General features: G+C 37.3%; 1 protein-coding gene across 1 annotated transcript in view; it reads left to right on the top strand.

The window, feature by feature from the left end:
- MEIKIN (meiotic kinetochore factor) overlaps positions 1 to 25,125 on the top strand; it is a gene marked incomplete at both ends in the record, with an annotated part of 76,410 nt that overhangs the window by 9,306 nt on the left and 41,979 nt on the right. The window contains 3 exon segments of the mRNA XM_081036203.1: positions 4,279 to 4,416; positions 8,334 to 8,453; positions 10,586 to 10,625. Of these exon segments, the coding sequence (XP_080892329.1) occupies positions 4,279 to 4,416; positions 8,334 to 8,453; positions 10,586 to 10,625 (298 nt within the window).

Here is a 25,125-nt window from a genome sequence, read left to right as displayed (position 1 = left end):
TCTATGAAACAAGTGCAGGCTACTACAAAAAAGAACATTGAGAGAACAAGAAGAATTCTTGAAAAATAAAAATATAAAATCACAAATATAATGTTCTATGAAGAATTAGATGATGAAGTCAAGGAAATATTCTAAAAGTTGAACAAACATTAAAGAGAAGAAAGAAGATAAAAATTATGGCATTGGTGACACAACTTTTATTTAATTGTATACTTTAAAATGTTGAGATTTATGGAATATGAATTTTATTTCAATAAAGCTGCTATTAAAAAAAGAAAAATAATTAGAAGCTGAGTCCAGGCATTCTAACATCTTGAAAAATAGTAGTTCCATACATTGTGAACACAAGGGAAATTATTGAACACATAAAACTAGAATTTTTTTTTAGAATTAATAATGATCATGAGTGTACATATTGAAAGAATCCACCAACTGACTGTTACAGTGAATGAGAAAAGACCCACAAGAAGGCACAATGTTATGTAATTAGAAAATACTCAGAATAAAAAAATCTTCAGTCTTCCAGAGAAATAATTGCTGATTGCAAATTAGCAATCATGAATATGAATGGCATTAAACTTCTCAAGAGCAACTCCAGAATATAGAACATGGTGGAAAAATGCGTTTAAAATTCTGAAGAGAACTGATTTTGCAGAGACAGGATAGGTCCCCACCCAAAATTTGGTTCAGATTTCACAACTGATCATGTCACCCACATACCAAGAAGTAATGAAAGGATTATTACTCATATAGTGAGGTTTTCTGGCATGGAAAGTGACTCCCAAGCAGGCCTGAAAATGGCTTGAGAGAGTGGGGAAAGGAGATTGGATTGGGGTTTTTATGTAGTTAAGAGGATGGGGCCGTGATGAATTTTCCTGTGCATGTTTTTGACACCATTGTTAAAAGATGGAGCACCAGGGCCTTTTTACCAGTTTGCCCAGATGTGGGGCAGAAGGATAAGGGGGAGCAGTGAAGTTTTAATCTGTCAAATATTGAAAAGTGGAATCAGTCTTATTAATATATTAGTCTAGAATTCTTTAGCCAGCCAAACCATTACTCAAGTGTGAAGATAGTATAAAGAATTTTTTAGACAGTTCTTTCATGCACCTTTTCTCAGAAATGAGGGAGATACTCCAATAAAATCAGAGAGTAAATCAATAAAGAAGAAATCATGGGATCCAGGAATCAAAAGCTCTAATACAGGAAGTATGTGAAAGAATTTCTTAGGATAATGATAAAGGGAAATCCCAAGAAACCTGTGCAGCATGTCTAGAGGACAATCAGTCCAAATTTAAGCAAGTGTATTGAGATGTCCAATTGCAATACTTCTTTAAAAAAATGGAAAAAAGAAGGAAGGAAAGAAGAGGAGAAGGGAGAGGGAGGGAGGAAGAAAGGAAAAAAAAGAAAAAAAAGGAACTGATAGATAACCTGGTGTCTTTTAAAGTATTGAGAGTAAATTTATACTCTTGCAAGAAAGTTGGGATGAAATATGATAGATACTTAGAAAACTAATTTTAAAATTAAGTAATCAAGAAAAAACAAAGACTTGTAGCAAAAGTGATTAATATAGCGCATAGTATATGGCTCAGCTGTAAATATATTTGAGCAGTCATAATAATAGAATTGTTGAATACATTTAAATTAGAAATTACAGGTAGACTTTAAAAGAAACAGTTAATAGAGTTAAAAGCAGTTGTCTCTAGCGAGTATAGAATTATGATGGGGAAGTATGAGACGAGATTGTAGTTTTTGTTGTAAGCGTTGTAGAACTATTTGACTTTTTAAAACTGTATAGTATAATTTAATATAAATGCATTTACATTTCTAACTTGTGACACCAGAAACAACCTTCCACTGATATTATTTCCACTGAAAATAATGAATACTTATTATTTTCTCCACCCAACAACCCAGATGGTGAATATGGGGCTTACCTAATTTGTGAGCCTGGGTTGAGTTCTGGGGTTTGGTGGAAGGTGTAGATCTCCTGTGAGTAGTATTCGTGGAATTTTGAGAGATGGAAGGCAAGAGAGATGAACTATAACAACAAATGGGTGGAAAGGATGAAGGCCGAGTGAGAAGAATAAAAAGGAGCAAGTACAGGGACAGGACTCTCTAGGGCAGTTGGAGTAGGGGAAATGAAGATGCTCAGAGGGATAACCTACCTCTGACATCTGAGTAGGTGAAGAAGGGTAGAAGATTGGGTCAATCAATTTAAGTGTTGCAGTGGTGTCAGGAAGAAGTGGCCAGGTAGGAAACAAATGTCAGCTTTAAGGAGGGAGTTGGAGTGGGAGAAAAAGGTGTGATGAGTTAAACTAGGAAGGACAGTTAGTTCTCAGGTAGGTAATAGATGAGCAGAGTTAGGCATAAGTCAGCTCCAAAACAGGAGATAATAGGTTTTCAAAACAGTGCTCCCCTTTCATCTCTTAACCCCACCCCACCAGTTTCTATACTATTGACCTCTCTTTTGCATGTTGAGAGTGTTTAATAAATGCTGACTGACTATAGCAGAGTATGTTTTCTCTTTTGTTACTGAACTTTCTGATTCTTAACTTGTAGTACTAAGTTCTGTCCCTGTAATTTATTGGAAAATTCTTCATTCTAGTCCACTCTCACAAGAATGACTTTATGACCTCTAAGTCTGGGAGGTTCTTTATTCAAATATTTTACCTGTTTTCTTAATATTGAATTTTCAGGTTTCTTTATATTCTGGGTTCCAGTACATTTGCAAATGTTTTCTCTTAGTTTGTGGTTTGTCTTTTCATCTTAATCTCTTCTGAACAGAAGTTTTTAAATTTGATGAACTCCAGTTTATCATTGCTATTGTTTTATAACTCATCCTTTTAGTGTTATATCAAAGAAATCTAACTAACTCAGGGTCTCCTCTGGTTTTTTTTTTCTGGATTTACATTTAGGTCTATGATCCATTTAGTGTTAATATTTTTATATGATGGAAGGTGTAAGCGTAAATTTTTTGTTTTGTTTTGCTTTTGTGTATGGATATCCAATTGTTCCAGCATAATTAATTTTTTAAAAAGAATATCCTTTCTCTGCTGAATTGCCTTGGTCAAAAATCAGTTGTTCATATATATACATATATATACATTTATATACATATATATACATATGTGTATATATATTTATTATTTTTATTATTTATTATTTATTATTTTATTTTATATATTAATATATTAATATATTAGATATATTTCTAGGCTCTCTATCATTTCATTTGATCTATTTGTCTATTTTTAGGCTCATTTTTTTGTTTGTTTTTAAAATTTTTTTATTGGGGAACAGTGTGTTTCTCTAGGGCTCATCAATCCTTCAATCTAGTAGTGGAGGACACAACTCAGCTCCAAGTCCAGTCGCCGTTTTCAGTCTTAGTTGAAGGGGATGCCGCCTCTCATCCCATGTGGGAATCAAAATGGCAACCTTGTTGGTCAGAGCTCGTGCTCTAAACAACGGAGCCATCCGGCCGCCCCTTTTTAAAAAAGATTTTACAGCATGTACCTTCAGAACTTTATTGGGGAACAGTGTGTCTTTTTTTCTCAGCTCTGAGTCAAATTGTTGTCCTTCAATCTTAGCTGTGGAGGGCGCAGCTCAGCTCCAAGTCCAGTCACCGGTTTTTTCAGTCTAGTGGCGGAAGGCCACAGCCCACTATCCCATGTGGGAGTTGAACCGGCAACGTTGTTGTTAAGGGCATACATTCCAACCCACTGAGCTATCCAGCTGCCCACCGACCACTCAGCAGCAGTTTAGCTCACGACGTTTGTCTTCAATCTGGTTGCGGAGGGCGCAGCCCATTGGCCCATGTGGAATCAAACCGGCAACCTGGCTGCTCAGAGCTCACGTTCCAATCAACTGAGCCATCTGGCCGCCTTCATTGTTTTTTAAATGGAATAACTAGAATCACCTTTTCTTCTCCTTAGCTAGTTAGCTTACAGTTAGTAGGTTACTTAAATATAAAACTTGGATTTTTGAGTCAAGAATCACAACTAAATCAAAGTAGGGAAGGAATAAGTTACAAAATTTTGGAAAACAATGGAAAAGGATTATGATGATGGAAGGTATAAGCGTAAATTCTGTACATCAAAAACAATTATTTTCTAAGTTTGAAATTAAAATGGTATACAAATAGGATGCCTATTCACTTATATGTGGAAGTAATTTTACATTTTTAGCATACAACTGCATGTACATTTCTACAAATTTGAGTTCTAGGATTTTGAGTCTGTGTACTATTGAAACATTTTACCCTTTTTGTTTATTCTACAGGATTGAGTTTGCAGCATAATATTTCTAGTTCTCGTCTGAGTGATTCAATCACAGATTCTTACACAGAATACAAGAGTCTTGAAGAGAGTTTCAGTAGCTTCTCATCACCTGAACTCTTCAGAGGATCAGATTATTTAGGTGAGAAAATAATTTTAATCTCAAATTGTTTCACTATAGAAATTGTCCATTGTCCACAAATCCTCTAATGAACAATGTTCTTTTTGAGAAGGTATACTTTTCTTCCTCACCAAAACCTCCTTTTCACTCTTTGGCTTTGGAGTTGGCTGTGTGACTTGCTTTGGCAATAGGATATCAGTGAAAAAAACATATGAAATATGCTTAAATATGCTTAAATGGTTGATTTTATCCTCTTACACTTTTGCCATCTTGAGAAGAATATGTCCTAATCAGCTTCTGCTTCTCCTGTGGGACCCAGAGCAGAATAGCCCCAGACAGAGCAGATTAGCCACAGGCAACCTGTAGAGTGCAGAGAGCTGCCCCAGTTGATCAGCAGACCTGTAGTCTGAAGCAGAGCTGCCTAAGCCAACCAGTACCATGTTTCCCCGAAAATAAGACCTAGCCGGACCATCAGCTCTAATGCGTCTTTTGGAGCAAAAATTAATATAAGAAGCGGTTTTATATTATATTATTTAACACCCGGTCTTATATAAGACCGGGTCCTATATTATATTAAAATAAGACTGGGTTTTATATTAATTTTTGCTCCAAAAGATGCATTAGAGCTGTTAGAGCTGATGGTCTGGCTAGGTCTTATTTTTGGGGAAACATGGTAGACAGAATAAGAAATAAATGCTTTCATTTTATGCTACTGAGATTTTTGGGGTTATTTATTATACAGAAAAAGCCAACTTCTTCAGATACAAAGAAGAGGGAGAAGTAAAAGAAATTGTACATTCTAAATTGTAGAACCTGCTCACCCAATGTCTATTCCCATCCCAGCCCAAAAGCTTGTTTCTCTGCTCAGTTTCCAAAATATTAGCAGCCAGACTTGAACCTTCCAGTTCGGAGAATGGAAGATACTTTCTTGAGAATTCTGAGAAACCTTAAAGAATATATCTAAAGATACTGACTTCAGTAGTCCTTCCATGAAACTGACAAGAACACCCTGCAGTGAAGCCAACTATGTGACAAATCACAAGTAGGCCATAGAGATTCCAATTAGCCTTTTAGGGTCCCCTCTTAAATATGAATAGAGAACCAAGGATCACCAGACTTTTGGGGAAACCTCTAACATAAAACAGAGATAAAACAAAGCAAAATACGGGAGTGACATCAGAAAGGTGTTGGAAAATGAAGCCCCCTTCCCTCATGGACACACCAATTCAATAGCAATGCATGTACTAATTTCATTTGTGAGAAATCTAGAAGCTAGTTGAGGGGCTTCTGAACCCCAGACAAGCACAAATCCATCCATATCAAAGCCAGAAGGAATGTTCAAGATACCCTGTCACCAAAAACCTTTCCCCCAGCACAGCAGGGAATCCCCAGCTCCCAGCTTCTCTCTAGGGAGGGAAGGAAAGGACTGAACCATACATCAAACGCACTAAATTTTCTGGGAGCCACACAAAGGATTGGATACTGTCTTGCCTGTTTCAGAGTGCTGCTGGGACCTGACATACAGTAGAATCCTGTTGGGTACTGAGAACAAAGATTGTAGTTTGGTCTAGCATGCAAGTATTCACTAGATCCTAGCTTCTCTCTTCAACAAATGATGTTGGGAAACTGGATATCCACATAACAAAGAAATGAAATTGGCCCCTTAACCTTACACCATACATAAAAATCAACTCCAAAGACTTATCAGAAACTGAAAAACTCTTAGAAGAAAGCATAGGGGAAAAACTTCATGACATTGGTTTTGGCAATGATTTGTTGGATATGACACCATGAGCACAGGTAACAAAAGCAAAAGTAGACAAGCGGGACTACATACAACCAAAAAACTTTTTCACAACAAAAGAAACAATCAACAGTGAAAAGGCAACCTACAAAATGGGAGAAAATATTTGCAATCCACATGACTGATAAGGGATTAGTATCCAAAATATATAAGAAACTCCTACAACTCAATAGGAAAAAGACAACAATAAATAACCCGATTAAAAAATGGGCAAAGTACTTGAGTAGACATTTCCTCACAGACCTACAAATGACCAACAGGTACATAAAAAGACATTCGACATCACTAATCATCAGGGAAATGCAAATCAAAACCACAATGAGATATTGCCTCACACCTGTTGGGGTGGTAATTATTAAAAAAAAAAAAAGGTAAGTGTTAGCAAGGATGTGGAGAAATGAATCCTTGTACACTTTTTATGGGAATGTAAAATGGTGCAGCTACTGTGGAAAAACAGTATGGAGAGTCCTAGAAAACTTAAAAATAGAACTACCATATGATCCAGCAATCCCACTTTTGGGTATTTATCCAAAATAAATGCAATCAGAATCTTGAATACATATTTGCATTTTCATGTTCATTGGAGTGTGGAAACAACCTAAGTGTCCATCGATAAATGAATCAAGAAAATTTGGTATATGTGTACAATGGAATATTTTCAGCCTGAAAAAAATAGGAGATCCTGCTATATGACAACAAGGGTGAACCTTGAGGAAATTATGCTAAAGTGAAAAAAACAGTGACAGAAAGACAAATACTGTATATCTAAAATAGTCAAATTCATAGAAGTAGAGAGTAGAATGTTGGTTTCCAGGGCCCAGGGAAAGGGGGAAATGGGGAATTGCTATTCGACTTGCATAGTGTCAGTTATGCAAGATAAATGTGTTCTAAAGATCTGCTGTACAACATTGGGTCTATACTTAGTAATACTGTACTGGACACTTACAAATTTAAGAGGGTAGATCTCACATTAAGTGCTCCTATCACAATAAAATAAAAATAAAAGGACCCAAGCAGAAACGGAAACACAAGGAGAGGAAGATTGGGGAAAAAAAAAAGTCTTCACTGAGATAAGAAAGTATAGATTGCATCCATCAAATAGGAATAGGCTGCTATAGAAAAAGAATATTCAGCAAACAATTAAATGCAATAGCGGAATTGAAAACTCTGTAGAAACATTAGAAGATAAGGCTGAGGAGATTTCCCGGGGAAAAAAGAGTCAGGAGGGAAAAAAAAGAAAAAAAAAGGATTGCAATCTGGAGAAGAAAAGTTGGAAAAGCAGTATATGAAATCAAATAACAGGAGTTCCAGAAAAAGATAATGAAATAGAGGGAAGAATATTATCAAAAGTATAATTCAAGAACATTTTCTATAGCTAAAAAATAAGATTTCTGAGTTAAAAGAGCCACGATGTGCCTAGTACAATACATGAAAAACACCAAGATAGAGCATTGTGAAACTTCAGAACACCAGACAATGGAATAAATAGAATAGACTTATACAATTTTATAGAGTCGGGATTAAATCGATGAAAAATACAGAGAAAACGAAAACAAAAGACTTATTGACTCTAGGAAAACCTAAAGGTGGTCATAGTATACCACAAGAGTAAATAGCATTTTTATAGCAATTTATCATCATAATGTCTACATTGAACATTGATCTAAATAAATATGTGATATAATAGTTTGAGGACAATGGGAAATATAGGAAAGGTAGGAGCAAGGAGATATAAGAGAGACTAGCCTCATTCTTCCATAGTGGGAAGTCAATGGAAAGCTTAAAACTGGCATCAAATAATAGTATGTTATTTAATGACATGATAATTAATGGGACATAGGTAAAACTTATACATAAAATATAAGAGGCAGCTCTCATGTATGCTGTCTGTCCCTTAGATCAATAATCTTCATGGGCAAAAGTGTATGAAAGAAAGTGGATTAGAGCAGAAGAATAGGCCAAAGTTTATTTACTATCCTGATGCCATCAAGGCTTGTCTTTTTTCTCTGTCTCACCCCAAACCTTCTTCAATTACCATGGCTGGGTTTGGGCAGGGGACCTAAGTTGAAGGCTGTAAAGGTAACCTGCCACTATGTGCTGTTCAGTTTTGTGCCATTTCCCCCTGCTGTTTTAGATTGGGAGTGTCCCAAGTTGGAAGGACACCTGCAACGCAAGAATTCCACTCTTCTGGATACCAGCAAAGCAGTAGCAATAGAGAAGGCACCACAGTTTTCAAACCTTTCTTCAATTTTAGGTGAGTTTTCACGTGCTTTTTTCTCATATCACAGGGAAAACCCTCATCACTTGATTAAGGTGATGTCTGCTGGTTTTCTCCACTGTAATGTTACTAGTTTCTCTTTATAGTTAATAAATATCTAGAAAAAGGTAGTTTGAAATTCAGTAAATCCAGTCTCTCCTTAAACTTTCATTAACTGGTATTACCAGTCATCAGAGGAACTTGACTTCGACAAGTTCATCTAATGGTGATTTTCTACTTCATTCTTTCCTGTTACATTTATTAATCGGTATTCTACTGTGTAAGAACTCTTTTCTGCCATTTATTCAATTATTTATATCAGTATGGACTTATGTGTATTTATTTTATTTTATGGGTTAAAATCCAATACTTTCATTATTTATTTACTTATGTATTTAATTCTAGTATACATAGAAGCAAGTTTTATAATTGTTAACCCAGACCCCTGTGAGAAACACATTTACTAAATAGATTAAAGCAATTTTGTCTTTAGCATTACAATATCCAATCAAAATACTGTTTTCCAAAGTTATGTAGCTTAGTTCTTTTCTTCCCCTCTCCTTTCAGTGCAGTTGTTATTCACTTGTAATATAGTTAGATTCATTTGTTAGTGTTGGATTCAATTTTTGGTTCCCCATCCTGTTTTGTTTTGTTGATTTATTTGGGGAGAGGGGGCTATATGAAGGTACGTGAGACATTATTATGGTTCTAAGAGACATAGCTATACAAAAAAATATTCTGAGAGAAGTATAGCTTCCTCTTTCTTCCTGTCTGGATGGCAGTATTTCTAACAGTATTTGAAGACCTTATCTTTTGTGTTATGTTTAGTTTGGCAACTTTGCTGACATATTAATAAATTATCCAAAGACACAATCTGTCTCTTTAATGAGTGTATCTGTGAGGCTCTTTGTCTTCTTCAAATGACAAAAAAAAAAAAATACCTATCTCAAACTATATTAAGTTACAAAGGGAATTTATTACCACAGGTACCTGAAAAATCCAGTAGTAAAATCTGGTACAGATACAACTTGATCTAGGGTTTCAAATTATGTCAATAGGATGCAATTCCTTTTCATCTCTCAGTTCAGGATCCCTCTGTGTCAGTTATACTCTCAGCCAAGCTCCCTTTATATAGCAACCCTTTTCAGCTTCAGGCTTATCTACTCACAGCCTCACATCTACTGAACTGTTTCTCTTTCCTAATGATTTGAACAAAAGTCCTGGGCCTTACATATTTGCTTAAATTAGTTCATATGCCTATCCCTGAACAGTCCCTTTGGCCAGGGCGATACAGGGCTCTTACTGCATTGAGTCACAGGCCATGTCTGGACCATCAGAAGAAAAAGCAGGAAACTGTTATCAGGAAAAACAGAGTAGATGCTGGCTAAGTATCCAGTGTAGTCCTTTATGTTTTGGGAGCCTCTCTTTCAGGGAAATGGTTTGCAATGATTGGGAGGCACCATTCACTTCACTTTCATTTAACTTGGGATTTTAAAATTCTAATTTAATGTAAGCAGAGTTTTACAGTTGCTGAGGGTTATAACTCAGAAGACTATGCCCATGGCTTTTTATATTCCTAGTAATATCCTAGTGCACCTAGGCAGTAAAATGTTGACTGGGAGGCATTCTCTTAACTAACTAATCAAGCTACTAATATGCGTATCCATATATTTGGTACTTGACTAAGAACCATGAGCCCTGAGTTTAAGTTCTAGGTATATAGCTATTACTTTTGCAACTTGACCAGTTATTTGTTTTCTTATATGTAAAACAGGGATAGTTGAAATGGTGTGTTTTCTTTTCAGAGTTGTTGTACGAGTCAAGTAAGATAACAGATGTAAAAGGACTTTAAAAGTTGTAAAGAACTATCCAGATACAAGGTGCTATTGATACCTGTGTCTCATAAAATTTTGCAATAATTTTGTTTTATTTTGGTATTTTGAAAATACATTTACTAATGTATTTATGTGGAAAACATAAAACACAATATAAAACAATAAAAATCAAAAAGTAAACTGAGTAATCACTGAGTATTTTAGAGGAAATATTTATTTTTACCTAGAGTAATTATAGCCTCTGGTCTGTTTGAATTGTATTTCTAATAGATTTTTTTTTTTTTCCTTTCCTAGGTACCTCTTCAGAAGACGATCAGAAATGCCAGAGAAAAATGTAAGAACTAAGATTTTAAAACTTGTGCTTTTCAAAATTCCTTGTTCTAATAGTTATGAAGAAGGTATGATTGTTAGCTCCTAAATTCAGGTATTCATTTATTCAGTATTTGTTGAGACTCACTATGTGCCAGAATTATTCTAATTGCTGGAGATACAGAATAATGAATGAAATTGATTAAAAACAAAATCTCTGTCTTCCTTGGATCCACATTCTAGTGGAAGAGATGGACAACGAACAAATAAGCAAGTAAATTTATACTGTTCTATATGGTGATGAATTCTATAGAGAAAAACAGATAGGGGGCTAAAGAATATTGGGATGGAGATTTGCTATTTTAAGTAGTGTAGTCAGAGAAGTCATTGTTGGAAAGGTAGCATTTGAGCAGAGACCTAAATAAGGAGATAGACTCACTGTGTGATTCACTGGAGAAAAGAACATTCCACAGAGCGGAAATAGCTGGAGCAGGGCCCTGAGGCAAGAAGGCCTAGGCTCCTGAGTGGAGTGAGGGAGGAGGAATGAGGTAGGAGATGAAATGGGAGAAGCAGGTAGGTGAATATAACTGCCTTGGAAAACCTTTGAAAGGTTTAGATGGATGGCATGATATGATTTATGTTTTCAAAGAATCACCATGGCTGCTGTGTTGAGAATAAACTATGGGGAGGCAAGGAATTAGAGAGATAATAGTTAGGAGACTGTTGTCCTAATTGTACACAAAAGATGTTGGAATACAGACCAGAGTGGTAAGAGTAGAGATAACAAGAGGTCAGATTTTGGATAAATTTTGAAAGCAGAACTAACAGGATCTGCTGATAGACTGACTGGTGGAGTATGCAGGTGGTCAAGGCTGACTCCACAGGTTTGTCTTGAACAGCTGGAAGGATGGAGTTGCTATTTTTAAGATGGGGAAGACTGAGGAGAAACATTACTGGGGGAAAATCAAGAGTTTGGTTTGGGGAATGTGGACTGAAGGGTAAGGCACATGGGAGAGAGATGGTATCAAGTTCAAGGAGGAGGTCACAGTCTGGATCATGAATGGCCTTAAGGGCTGAGATTTTTATTTTATCCTGAATGTGGTGGGAACCGCTGAAAGATTTTCAGTAGTTCTGTAAAACATAATGACATTTTGTAACACCTTAATCTTAAAGGGTTGAATTAACTTATAAAAATCTATACAAGTTTAAAAACAAACTTGTAGACACCATATAGAAAGTGAAAAGACAGAATAAGAGAAAATATTTGCAAATCATATATCTGATAAAGGACTTGTATCCAGAATATATAAAGAACTCTGACAACTCAACAATAAAAAGAAAAATGACCCAATTTAAAAACAGGCAAAGGATCTGAACAGACAAACTCTCCAAAATAATTACATTCACTTACATTTGCAAGTAAAACAGGCAGATATTACCTCTTTCCACTGATAGATGCCACAGAACGTGCCACTCTACACAGGTTCCTCCTTATACAAGACACACAGCATTATATTTAGAGAAGATATGCAAATGACCAGTAAGCACATGAAAAGATGCTTGATATTGTCCATTAGGGAAATGCACAACTTCCCTGAGATACCACTTCACACCCACTAGGAGGGCTATAACAAAAAAAGATAGATAACAACAAGTGTTTTCTTGAATTTGGAGAAGTTGAGACTTTGATAAATTGCTGATGGGCATTTGAAATAGTGAGGGTGCTTTGGAAAATAGTTTGGCAGTTCCTCAAAATATTACCCTATGACCCAGCAATCCATTCCTAGGTATGAATACCAGGAGAAATGAAAACACATGTTCACACAAAATGAATGTTTACGGTAACTTTATTCATAATAGCTAAAAAGTGGAAACAATCCAAATGTCCATCTATTGATGAATGGATAAATAAAATTTGTATATCTACAATGGAATATGATTCAATAATACAAGGAAATGAAATTCTGATATAAGCTACAACATGGATAAACCCTGCAAATATTATGCTGTTAAAAAACCAGTCATACGAGACCAGATATTTTATGGTTGTATTCATAGGAGATATCCAGAATAGACAAATCTATAGAGACAGAAAACAGACTAGTGGTTGCCTAAGACTGGGGAGGTTAGGGAAGAAATGGGGATTGACTACTAATGGGTACAAGGTTTCTTTTTGGAGTGATGAAAATGTTCTAAAACTGATTGTGATGATGGTGGTACAACGCTGAATTATACACTTTAAGTGGGTAAATTGTGTGATATGTGAATTACGTCAATAAAGCTGTAAAAAGAAACCCTAAAATTAAGACCAAGGAAACCAAGGAAATACAATTTTTTTCTTTTTAAAAATTTATCAATTACAGTTGACATTCACTATTATGTTACATTAATTTCAAGTGTACAGCATAATGGTTAGACATTTATTTAACTTATGATGAAGTGATCCCCCTGATTAGTACCTACCTGGCACTATACATAGTTATTGCAATATTATTGACTATATTCTCTGTGCTGTACTTTACATCATGACTATTTTATAATTACCAATTTGTATTTTCTAATCCCTTCACTTCCCCATCCCCCAATCCCCCTCCCATCTATCAACCATCAGTGTTTTTCTCTGTATCTATGAGTCTATTTCTGTTTTATTTGCCCATTTATTATTCTATTCTTTAGATTCCACATATAAGTGAGATCATATGGCATTTGTCTTTCTCTGTCTGACTTATTTCACTTAGTGTAATATCCTCTAGGTCCATCCATGTTGTTGCAAATGGTAAGATTTCATTCTTTTTTATGGCAGAGTAATACTCCATTGTATAAATGTACCACAGTTTCTTTATCCAATTGTCTATTGATGAGCATTTCAGTTGTTTTCTTATCTTGGCTATTGTGAATAGTGCTGCAGTAAACATAAGGGTGCATATTTTTTTTCAAATTAGTGTTTTGGATTTCTTTGGATAAATACCCAGGAGAGGGATTGCTGGGTCATAAGGTAGGTCTGTTTTTAACTTTTTGAGGAACCTCCATTCTGTTTTCCATAGCAACTACACCAATTTGCAATCCCACCAACAGTGCAAAAGGGTTCCCTTTTCTCTACCTCCTTGCCAGTACTTGTTATTTGTTGACTTATTTACGGTAACCATTCTGACAGGAGTGAGGTGGTATCTCATTGTGGTTTTTATTTTCATTTCTCTAATGACTAGTGATGTTGAGCATCTTTTCATATGTCTATTGGCATCTGTATGCCCTCTTTGGAGAAATGTCTGTTCAGGTCCTTTGACCATTTTTAAATTGGATTGTTTGGGTTTTTTGGTGTTGAGCTGTATGAGTTTTTTTTTTTTTTTTTTTTTTATAAATTTTGGATATTTACCTTTTATCAGATATATCATTGGCAAATATCTTCTCCCATTCAGGAGGATGTGTTTGTGTTTTGTTGATGGTTTCCTTTGATGTGAAAGAACTTTTTAGTTTGATGTTGTCCCATTTGTTTATTTTTTTTTTTCCTTGCCTGAGGAGATACATCAGTAAAAATTTTTTACTAAGGGTAATGTGTGAGAGTTTACTTCCTATGGTATATTTTCTTTTAGGAGTTTTGTGGTTTTGGGTCTTACATTTAAGTTTTTAATTCATTTTGAGTTTATTCTTGTATATGGTGTAAGAAGGTGGTCCAGTTTCATTTTTTTGCATGTGTCTCTAGTTTTCCCAGTACCATTTATTGAATAGACTGTCTTTACTCCAATATAAATTTTTGTTTCCTCTGTTGTAGACTGGATGACAATATAGGCATGGTTTTATTTCTGGGCTCTCTGTTCTGTTCCATTCATTTATGTGTGTTTTTATGCCATTTTGATTACTAAAGACTTGTAGTATAATTTGATATGGATTGATATACTTTTGAGTGCAGATTTATGAACATAGTTCTATCTTAGAACAGTTATTCCTGCAACAAAGAAAAGATGGCTTAGAAGAAATGACTAGATTGAAGGGATGGCTAATATAGCATTTCAAGTGAGGCTTGATTAGGATCTGAACTTTAGCAGCAAGGATAGCAAAAAGGAAAATTTTGAGAATCATTCACAAGGGGTAACCAATAGGTTTTAATGATTGGTTGGTTCAGGAAGGAAAATGGTGTCCAAGTTGGTCCCCAGTCTTCTGAATTAGCAAACTGGGTGAAGGATGACTCATTCACATAGAAAACCAAGAGTAAGTTGAAGTGGCAAGCGATTTTAGTTTGGAAAACACTGAAATACAGTATTTTGAATTGGAGATATCCAGCAAGCCATTGAATATCCCAGCCTGGAGAGCAAAGGAAAGGTCCTGGGCTGAAGGCATAGTTATTCCCTTGGGAATGTGTAGAGTGAGAAAAGAGTAGTATTAGTGTGATAGCCTCCTTATGAATATGCTCGTCTCTAAATGGTGAAAAATTACTGAAGAAAAGAAAAAAATCTAGTACTGTTATTCTTAGGTGAATTATTCTTTTTTGGTAAACAACAGTGAAAATTCTAAAGATAAATTATTGGGGTCAACAGAACTAATGGTGGATTCCACAATTTGCAACACAGTATATTCTTAAGGAAGGAATGATATTTGGACAATAATTATACCAGATTTGAGCACCTATTATCTATTAGATATTTTGGCATTCTATTTAACTAAGTAAGCACATTCGCAAAGTTAAAACCCTACAATTTTGATGTAGTACCTAACGGAGAAACATAGTTTTGTTTATATTGTTATAAGATCTGTACAGACCCACTTCAGTGACTGTTGCCTGTGTATTGAAATGGAGCAAATGTAATGTAATACTTGATTATGTGTATCTAAGGTCTCTCTTAAATGCCACCCTCTCTTTAAAAAATAAAACCTACCTCTTGAATGTGTAAAGAAAATATATCTTTATTTTTAAGGTAACTGATCTAAACTTCTCATGGGCTCTCATCACTCTTCTTTATTTAACTGGGAAATTATAAGTTAAACTTACTTATTAATGCCATCCAGTTACTCCCAGTCAAAAGTCCCTTTTGGGTGAATACTGAGTCTTTTAAGATTTTTTTCCCCATTCCAAAATCCTGAGGATGGCATATAGGTAGGTGATCATACCTCTTGATTTGCCTGGCAGAGTTCCAGTATGTGCCTTTTATTCTGTCAATTTTTAATAGAGCTCCCTTTTACTCTCAGTAAGATGACAGTTCGAATAATTACTCACCCTAAATATAGGGGTACAAGCATAGAGGCAGGCCAGAGGTGGTGGGAGGGGTGAAACTAGGGCTTGAAGTATCTGAAATCTACAAGTTGCCTCTGGATTTTTACTGATTTGTACTGCAGGTTTCAAGACGCACTGTGTACCTGGGCTGGACTCTACCAATAAAGTCATTGGTGAATTTATGGCTGTGTTTAGGGCCTGTGGTCTTTCCTCACCTTTGCTTTTGTTGCTACTCCAAACCTCTTGAGTCTCATTGAAGTCCTGCACCCAGACTTTGACCCGGTTGCCTTTCTGCAGCCTTTGTGGTAGTCACCTCACCACAGTAGACCCATGTCAGGTGTTTGGGATCTCAATTTGACCACCTTCTGCATTGCCCTTAGTATGTGGAACCTTGGGAACGTAGTCTGTGTTTATAAAGTACAGGAATTAAGGGACTCGCAGGAGGGCTAACTGAGGCTCCTGCTCTGCCTGAATATCCCAGACTCTTATTTTTATGTTGCATTTCCACCCTGGGTGGATGTCTCCTCCTAGAGTTCTAAAAGGGAGTTTGGCACATTCCCCCTCTACTTTTGGCTGTCTCTTCGCATCTTTTTCTTCCTTTTTTAAAAAAAATTTATTGGGGTGACAAATGTTAGTAAAATTACATAGATTTCAGGTGTACAATTTTGTATTACATCACCTATAAATCCCATTGTGTGTTCACCACCCAGAGTCAGTTCTCCTTCCATCACCATATATTTGATCCCCCTTACCCTCATCTTCCACCCCCCACATCCCCCCTGTACCCTCTGGTAACCACTAAACTATTGTCTGTTTCTATGAATTTTTGTTTCTCATTTGTTTGTCTTCTTCTTTTGTTGTTTTTGGTTTATATACCACATATCAGTGAAATCATAGGGTTCTCTGCTTTTTCTGTCTGACTTCTTTCACTTAGCATCATACTCTCAAGATCCATCCATGTTGTCACAGATGTTCCTATATCATCTTTTCTTACCACCGAATAGTATTCCATTGTGTATATATACCACAACTTCTTTATCCATTCATCTATCGGAGGACATTTTGGTTATTTCCATGTCTTGGCCACTGTAAACAAAGCTGCAATGAACATTGGAGCACACGTGTCTTTATGGATAAATGTTTTCAGATTTTTTGGGTAGATACCCAGGAGAGGGATTGCTGGGTCACATGGTAATTCTATTCGTAATTTTTTGAGGGACCTCCACACTGCCTTCCATAAGGGCTGCACCAATCTGCATTCCCACCAACAGTGTAATGAGGGTTCCTTTTTCTCCACAGCCTCTCCAACACTCGTTACTATTTGTTTTGTTGATGATAGCCATTCTGACTGGGGTGAGGTGATATCTCATTGTGGTTTTCATTTCCATTTCTCTGATGATTAGTGATGTTGTGCCGGAGCCTGCCGGCCAGTCGAGCAGATGACCAGACTGAGGGGGTGAGGATACAGAAAAGAGACAGAAACGAAAGATGGGGTTGGGAGGACTGCTAGTCCCGAAGAACCCAGCAGCCCCGAGTTTATTTGTCTCAGCCAATTTATACAGCACATAAGCAGGAACATTCCCACCGTTATTTACAGAATGTGGTGACTTTTGTGTTTTTTATCTTCCTTGTTTCTTGGCGTTTGGAACATGCTGACCTTCACATGTAGCCAACCTCCCTGTTCTTGTAAGCTTCTAGATAAGCAAGTTACTGTGAAACTCAGCCAAATATTTCTAAGACAAACGCCCTAGGGGGGGGGCGCATCAATGGCTCCCCGCATCTCCCCCCTTTTTATTTTATAGAGCTAAGGTGCTTATCCCAAGTGACGCCTGTCTTAAGTTGTCTCACCTTGTATCAAAGGATCTTACTCGTCTTTGGCAATGCACATCCTATTTTATCGGATGCCGCCTGGCTTGAGTTGTCCTGTACCAAGAGAGAGACTTACTCGTCATCGGCAAAATCACTTATTTATGGGGGCACCTCTTTGCTCTCGCGGAGAGTTATAGCATGGTATCAGGGCGTTTTTGTCTTTTGGTATGTAACAGCAACCTATGTAAGGTGACTTTAGTTGCTGAGAGGTCTCGGATAATCAATTGAAGCACACAGGGAAATATCAGTAACCCAAGAAGCACCAAGCCCGCAAGTCCAATGAGGGCTCCTATTCCATGTTGCCAGGCTGTAAGAGATGGGAAGCGGGATTGTATCCCTTCAACCATCTGTTTTGCCATTTCGGCAAGGGAAGTATCTAGCTGAGGTGCTTCTCTTAGGGCTAGAATATCTTGATGTAATTGTATCAAATTTAGAGAGGCATTATCATGATGCCAAATACCTGCAAGATGTTTTTGAACTTTATCCCAACCATAATCAGACTTATTATAAACCTTTCGGGTCACACAAATATGTTTAAAGTTTGCATGGCAGTCCAGATTTATGCGTAGTTTTATACTCTGTACCTCTCTTCCTATGAGAGACATAGTGTCATACAATGCATTTAAGCGTTCTTCTACTTTTTGATCTATAGCTTCTTGGATAGCAAGAGTTTGTGTAACATTAGCAGATAGCTGATTGACATATTGTGCAGTCTGAATAGATTGAGAAAGAGAGACAGCTGCGGTAGTAGCAGCAGCAATCAGAGTAACTAAGGCAGCAATACCTGCTACAAGGAGACCTACAAAGCGTTTTGGGCGTGAAAGCAATTCAGTAACTTGCTTGAATAGCTGAACTCCCTCATCACTATACCAGGGACCCGTAAGGTTTACGGGTACCATTACAAAAGAAGGTTGATATAGGAGTACAAGTTTGCTAGTGGCAGAGATATTATAAACACAATTAGTAAGGGTACAATTATAACAACTAACATTCCAATGACTTTCGGCAGAAGTTATTGTCACATTTCCAATTAGAAGTACATAGGGTTCTGGCACGCAGGCCTGTACTTTGTAATAGCCAACATTAACCCGTACAACCTGTACATTCCCTCGTGGATCCCCAGTCTCCCCCCCCATAGCGGCCACCAACCGCCACAAATAAGACTGTATGGGGCCGCCGTCCATAGTTAATAGAGTCTCTACCAGATATAATTTTCCCATATTGTCTTTTTCTTGAAGACCCCAATTTACCAAATACCCTGAGTTACTGGTATTATACACCGTACCGTTAGTCCCACGGCACCTAAGCCATACAGGTTGTCCCGTATGGTTGTTGTTGTCGCGTTCACAAACAGGGAAATCAGGTGCTCCCGATGTAATATTTGGCACTCCTGCTCCTGTGAGTTCTGTCATCCAAACTTTCCAATTGGTCAAATTGGTGGTGATTTGTTGGAACTCATTGTCCCCATTCTTGAGGGGACTGTTTATCTGGACCAAGTAGCTCCTTCTGGACAGAGTCAGGTTAACTAGGAGACAGTTGTTCTTGTCCCCGGGGTTTTTTGTGAAGCAAATGGGCCTCCCTGTGGATAGGCCATCAAAACTGAAGTTTTCCGCCTTTGTCGGACGAATGTGGCTGTTGGAAAAACCACCCATGCACCAAGTGTTGTTGGTGTAGACAGGAATCTCTGGATGATCCCAGGCAGCCGGTTGGAGCAATGGGGGGTTAGGCACGTATGTCCAATAGTTATTCCCTTGTCCCTGACTCTTCGAGGCTGCGCCTAGCAGGACCAGCACGGTCAGGAACATCTTTTGAGAAGTTACCACTGAGGAGCTGCGCGTCTGTGGAGATTCAACTGGACTCATCATCACTGTCTTCAGGGTCTAGGGGCTGCTGGTCCCTCCACTCCTTAGATTTTTCCGCATGGCGTACCAGTCTTTCCGGGAGCCACCTCGGGGCGTCAGCATCCTGTGGAAAAACACAAACATATCCTCGGCCCCATATGAGGACCGGGTCTGGGCCTTGTCACGAACCCGTAAGTGGGTCCTTTCATTTAACCAAGGCCTGGGGGCTGGCAGAAGGATGCCAAAAGCGATCTGCTGTACTCTTGAGAAACATTAACAATTTGGCAGGTTGGGCAAGTTTGAACTATATGTCTGGCCTATTTGTAAGTAATAGGAAAATGAGCTTGAAGGCCAGCAGCATTTGTATGGGTTAAAGAATGAAACTCAGTTGCCTCAGTAATTAGAACATTAGCAATCAATGAATCAGCAACAGCATTGCCACGCATCAGTTGTCCCGGTAGGGAGGTGTGGGCACGTATATGAGTAATGAAGAATGGATGTTGTCGGTTTCTAACCACCTGTTGAAGCTGATTAAAAAGAAACTGGAGAGACGGGCTTGAGTTATTAGACAGTAACGCCGTCTCAATGTTTTTTACTGTGTAAACTACATAAGCTGAATCAGAGACAATATTTAAAGGTTTAGTATAATCCTATAAGGCAGTTAATACAGCAAGTAACTCTGTTCTCTGTGTAGAGGTGCAATTAGTTTGAATGACTTGTTGATTTATTTTACTTATTATCGCTGCCCTGTCGTTACTAGACCCATCAGTAAAAACTGTTACAGCTTTTGAAATTGGAGCTGGACTTAATCTCTTAGGGAGAATCCAACTGGTCTTTAGAAGGAATTGAAACAATTTATTTTTTGGATAGTGATTATTAATAATTTTAAAATATCCATAAATAGCAACTTGCCAGATTTTAGAATGGGTATTTAAGTGTATAATTTGTTGTTTTTTTGTTTGTTTGTTTTTAAATGGGACTACTATCTTATCAGCTTAGATTCCATTTAAATAAAGAACTTAAGTGTGAGCTCATAAAACAAGCTCTGAAATTAATTCCAAATAAGTTGGGAGTGATTTGATAAAATTATTAGGTAGAAACAGCCACTCTACCAAGTCAGTTTGTTGAATTATCACCGCTGTAGGTGAATGGGGGATCCCATATGCGAGGCTCCTCAGGAGGCAGAGCAGTGGAATTATTCACAGGGGGATCCCCACCCCCGGGATTCCATGGACCGGTGTAAGCAATCAGGGGAGGTCTGATAACGCTTTTTTCAGTATAAGGCACTTGGGGGGGTCCGAGACGACCTTCTCCCTCTCTAGCAACCTTTGTCCATGTTTCCGAGCTAACTGTCCCTTCTTCTGGGAACCATGGACAAACCTCCTCTACAAACTGCAGAAAAGAGTGCAGCTGTGTGGTGCTAACCTTAGTGCCCCTTGAACGGAGCATGGTCTTTAAGACCTGTACAAATAGCGCTTTGCTATTCTCTTGCCCCATAATTTTTTACTCCCAACTATATATCTACTAACCGCTCCCTTACCGACTCACGTGTCCGAGTCACTTGCGCGCTTTTCCCGAGCGGTGTCCTCTACCGTGGTCCCAGGTTTTCAGGTCCCTGTTCGGGCGCCACTTGCCGGAGCCTGCCGGCCAGTCGAGCAGATGACCAGACTGAGGGGGTGAGGATACAGAAAAGAGACAGAAACGAAAGATGGGGTTGGGAGGACTGCTAGTCCCGAAGAACCCAGCAGCCCCGAGTTTATTTGTCTCAGCCAATTTATACAGCACATAAGCAGGAACATTCCCACCGTTAGTTACAGAATGTGGTGACTTTTGTGTTTTTTATCTTCCTTGTTTCTTGGCGTTTGGAACATGCTGACCTTCACATGTAGCCAACCTCCCTGTTCTTGTAAGCTTCTAGATAAGCAAGTTACTGTGAAACTCAGCCAAATATTTCTAAGACAAACGCCCTAGGGGGGGGGCGCATCAATGGCTCCCCGCAATGTTGAGCATTTTTTTCATATGTCTATTTGCAATTTGTATGTATGTCCTCTTTGGAGAAATGTTTCTTCAGGTCCTCTGCCCATTTTTCAATTGGGTTGTTTGTTTTTTTGTTGTTGAGTTTCATGAGTTCCTTGTATATTTTGGATATTAGACCCTGATTGGAGGCACTGTTTGCAAAAATCTTCTCCCTTTCAGTTGGTTGCCTCTTTATTTTGTCGATGGTTTCTTTTGCTGTGCAGAAGCTTTTAAGTTTCATATAGTCCTATTCGTTTATTTTAGCTTTTACTTCCATTGCCTTTGGAGTCAAATTCATAAAATGCTCTTTGAACCCAAGGTCCATAAGTTTAGTACCTATATTTTCTTCTCTGCAGTTATTGTGCAGGTCTTATGCTTAATTAATTCTTTGATCCATTTTGAATTAATTTTGGTACATGGTGACAGATAGCAGTCCAGTTTCATTCTTTTGCACGTGGCTATCCAATTCTCCCAGCACCATTTATTGACAAGGCTGTCTTTCCTCCATTGTATAGTTTTAGCTTCTTTGTCAAAAATTATCTGTCCATATTTATGTGGTTTTATTTCTGGGTTCTCAATTCTATTCCATTGGACTATGTGTCTGTTTTTCTGCCAATACCACGCTGTCTTGATTATTGTTGCCCTGTAGTACAAGCTAAAGTCAGGGAGTGTGATACCTCCAGTATTGTTCTTTTTTCTTAAGATTGCTTTGGCTATTTGGGGTCATTTGTGGTTCCAAACAAATCTGATGATTTTTGGTTCTATTTCTTTAAAAAATGCCGTTGGGATTTTGATGGGAATTTCATTAAATCTGTATATTGCTTTGGGTAATATGGCCATTTTAACTCTGTTGATTCTTCCAATCCATGAGCACGGAATGTCTTTCCATTCCTTTGTGTCTTCTTCAATTTCTTTCAAAAATGTCTTATAGTTTTCAGCATATAAATCCTTCACATCCTTGGTTAAGTTTATTCCTAGGTATTTTATTCTTTTTCCTGCAATTGCAAAAGGAATTGTTTTTTGTATTTCTTTTTCTGAGATTTCATTGTTAGTATATAGGAATGCAATGGACTTTTGTATGTTTACTTTGTAGCCGGCAACTTTACTGTATTCGTTGATTGTTTCTAATAGCTTTTTGGTGGAGTCTTTAGGGTTTTCTATATATAGCATCATGTCATCTGCAAAGAGTGATAATATTAACTTCTTCATTCCCAATTTGGATGCCTTTTGTTTCTTTCTGTTGCCTGCTTGCTCTGGCAAGGACTTCCAACACTGTGTTGAAAAGCAGAGGTGATAGGGGACAGTCCTGTCATGTTCCTGAACGTAGAGCAAAGGGCTTCAGTTTTTCACCATTAATTATGAGATTAGCTGAGGGCTTGTCACATATGGCCTTTATTATGTTAAGGTATTTTCCTTCTATACCTATTTTATTGAGTGTTTTAATCATAATTGGATGTTGTATCTTGTCAAATGCTTTTTCTGCATCAATTGATACAATCATATGACTTTTGTCCTTTATTTTGTTTATGTGATGTATCACATTGATGGATTTGCGAATGTTGAACCATCCTTGTGCCCCTGGGATGAACCCCACTTGGTTGTGATGAATAATCTTCTTAATGCATTGTTGTATTCGATTTGCTAGAATTTTGTTTAGGATTTTTGCATCTGTATTTCTCCGAAATATTGGTCTGTAGTTTTTTTTTGTGTGTTGTCCTTACCAGCTTTTGGTATCAGGGTAATGTTGGCCTCATAAAGTGAATAGGGAGTACTGTCTCTTCTTCAATTTTTTGGAAGAGTTTGAGCAGGATTGGTATTAGATCCTGTTTGAAGGTTTGGTAGAATTCACTAGTGAAGCCATTTGGTCCCGGACTTTTGCTTTTGGGAAGGTTTTCGATGACTGGTGATAGGTCTGTTTAGATTTTCCAGTTCTTCCTGGTTCAGCCTTGGAAGGCTATATGTTTCTAAGAACTTGTCCATTTCTCCTAGGTTATTGAATTTGGTGGCATATAGTCCTTCATAGTATTCTTGGATGATCCTTTGTATTTCTGTGGTGTCTGTGATAACTTCCCCTTTTTCATTTCTGATTTTGTTAATTAGTGTCTTCTCTCTTTTTATCTTAGTGAGTCTAGCAAAGGGTTTGTCAATTTTGTTAATCTTTTCAAAGAACCAGCTCTTTGTCACATTATTTTTTTCTATTGTTTTTGTTCTCGATTTCATTTAGTTCTGCTCTGGTTTTTGTTATTTCCTTTCCTCTGCTGATCTGGAGTTTCACTTGTTCTTCTTTTTCTAGTTCTTTAAGGTGTAACATGCGGTTCTTTATTTGGGATTTTTCTTGTTTCTTGAAAAAAGCCTGTAATGATATAGATTTCCCTCTTAAAACTGCTTTCGCGGCATCACAAAAATTTTGGTAGGATGTATTTTCATTGTCATTTGTTTCTATGTATCTTTTGATCTCTCCTCTAATTTCTAATTTGACCCAGTCGGTCTTTAAAAGTATGTTGTTTAATCTCCATGTATTTGTGTTTTTTCCTGCTTTCTTTGTGCAGTTGATATCTAATTTCAAAGCCTTGTGATCAGAGAATATGCTTGGTATGATTTCAATCTTCTTAAATTTGCTGAGGCTGATTTTATGTCCCAATATATGGTCTATCCTTGAGAATGTTCCATGTACACTAGAAAAGAATGTATAGTCTGATGTTTTAGGATGAAGTGCTGTACATATTTCAATTATATCCATTTCATCTAATGTGTCATTTAGGGCTGCTGTTTATTTATTTATTTTCTGTTTGGATGACCTATCCATAGCTGTCAATGATGTATTTAAGTCCCCTAGTAAAATTGTGTTTTGGTCAATTTCTCCCTTTAGTTCTGTTAGTAGTTGCTTGGTATATTTCGGTGTCCCAGATTGGGGGCATAAATATTGATGACTGTATGTCTTCTTGTTGTATAGTCCCCTTTACCATGATGAAATGTCCATCTTTGTCTCTTGTTATCTTTTTCACCCTGAAGTCTGTTTCATCTGATATCATTATGGCTACACCTGATTTTGTCTGGGTACCATTTGCTTTGAGTGTCAATTTCTACCCTTTCACTTTGAGTCTATGCTTGTCCTTGTAGCTGAGATGTGTCTCTTGGAGACAGCATATGGTTGGGTTTAGTTTTTGATCCAATCTGCTACTCTATGCCTTTTTATGGTGAGTTCAGTCCATTTACATTTAGGGTGATTATTGATACATGAGGATTTCCTGGCATTCTATCTTTAGTTTTTTGGTAAGGCTGTGTCTCCATTGTTTCTTTGCCTTTTTGTTGTTGTCTATTATTTCTGTGTGGTGGTGTTCTATGATGCTTCCCTCTGTTTCTTCTTTTATTACAGTATATATTTCAGTTCCGAGTTTTTTTTGCATGGTTACCCTTAGTTTATGTAAAAGAAAGTTTGATATTTAGAGTATTCCATTTTCTTCAGCACACTTACTTTCTCCATTCCTATATTCCAGTTCAGGCCTTTACTCCCCCCCTTTTTATGTTTTGGTTTGCACAAATTGTTCCTGTTGATGATGGTCGAATAGCCTCCTTTAGTATTTCTTGTAGTA

The sequence above is a fragment of the Rhinolophus hipposideros genome (assembly GCF_964194185.1).
Source record: "Rhinolophus hipposideros genome assembly, chromosome: 23".
Lineage (NCBI taxonomy): Eukaryota > Metazoa > Chordata > Mammalia > Chiroptera > Rhinolophidae > Rhinolophus > Rhinolophus hipposideros.
This window is presented reverse-complemented; position numbering and strand designations above follow the sequence as displayed.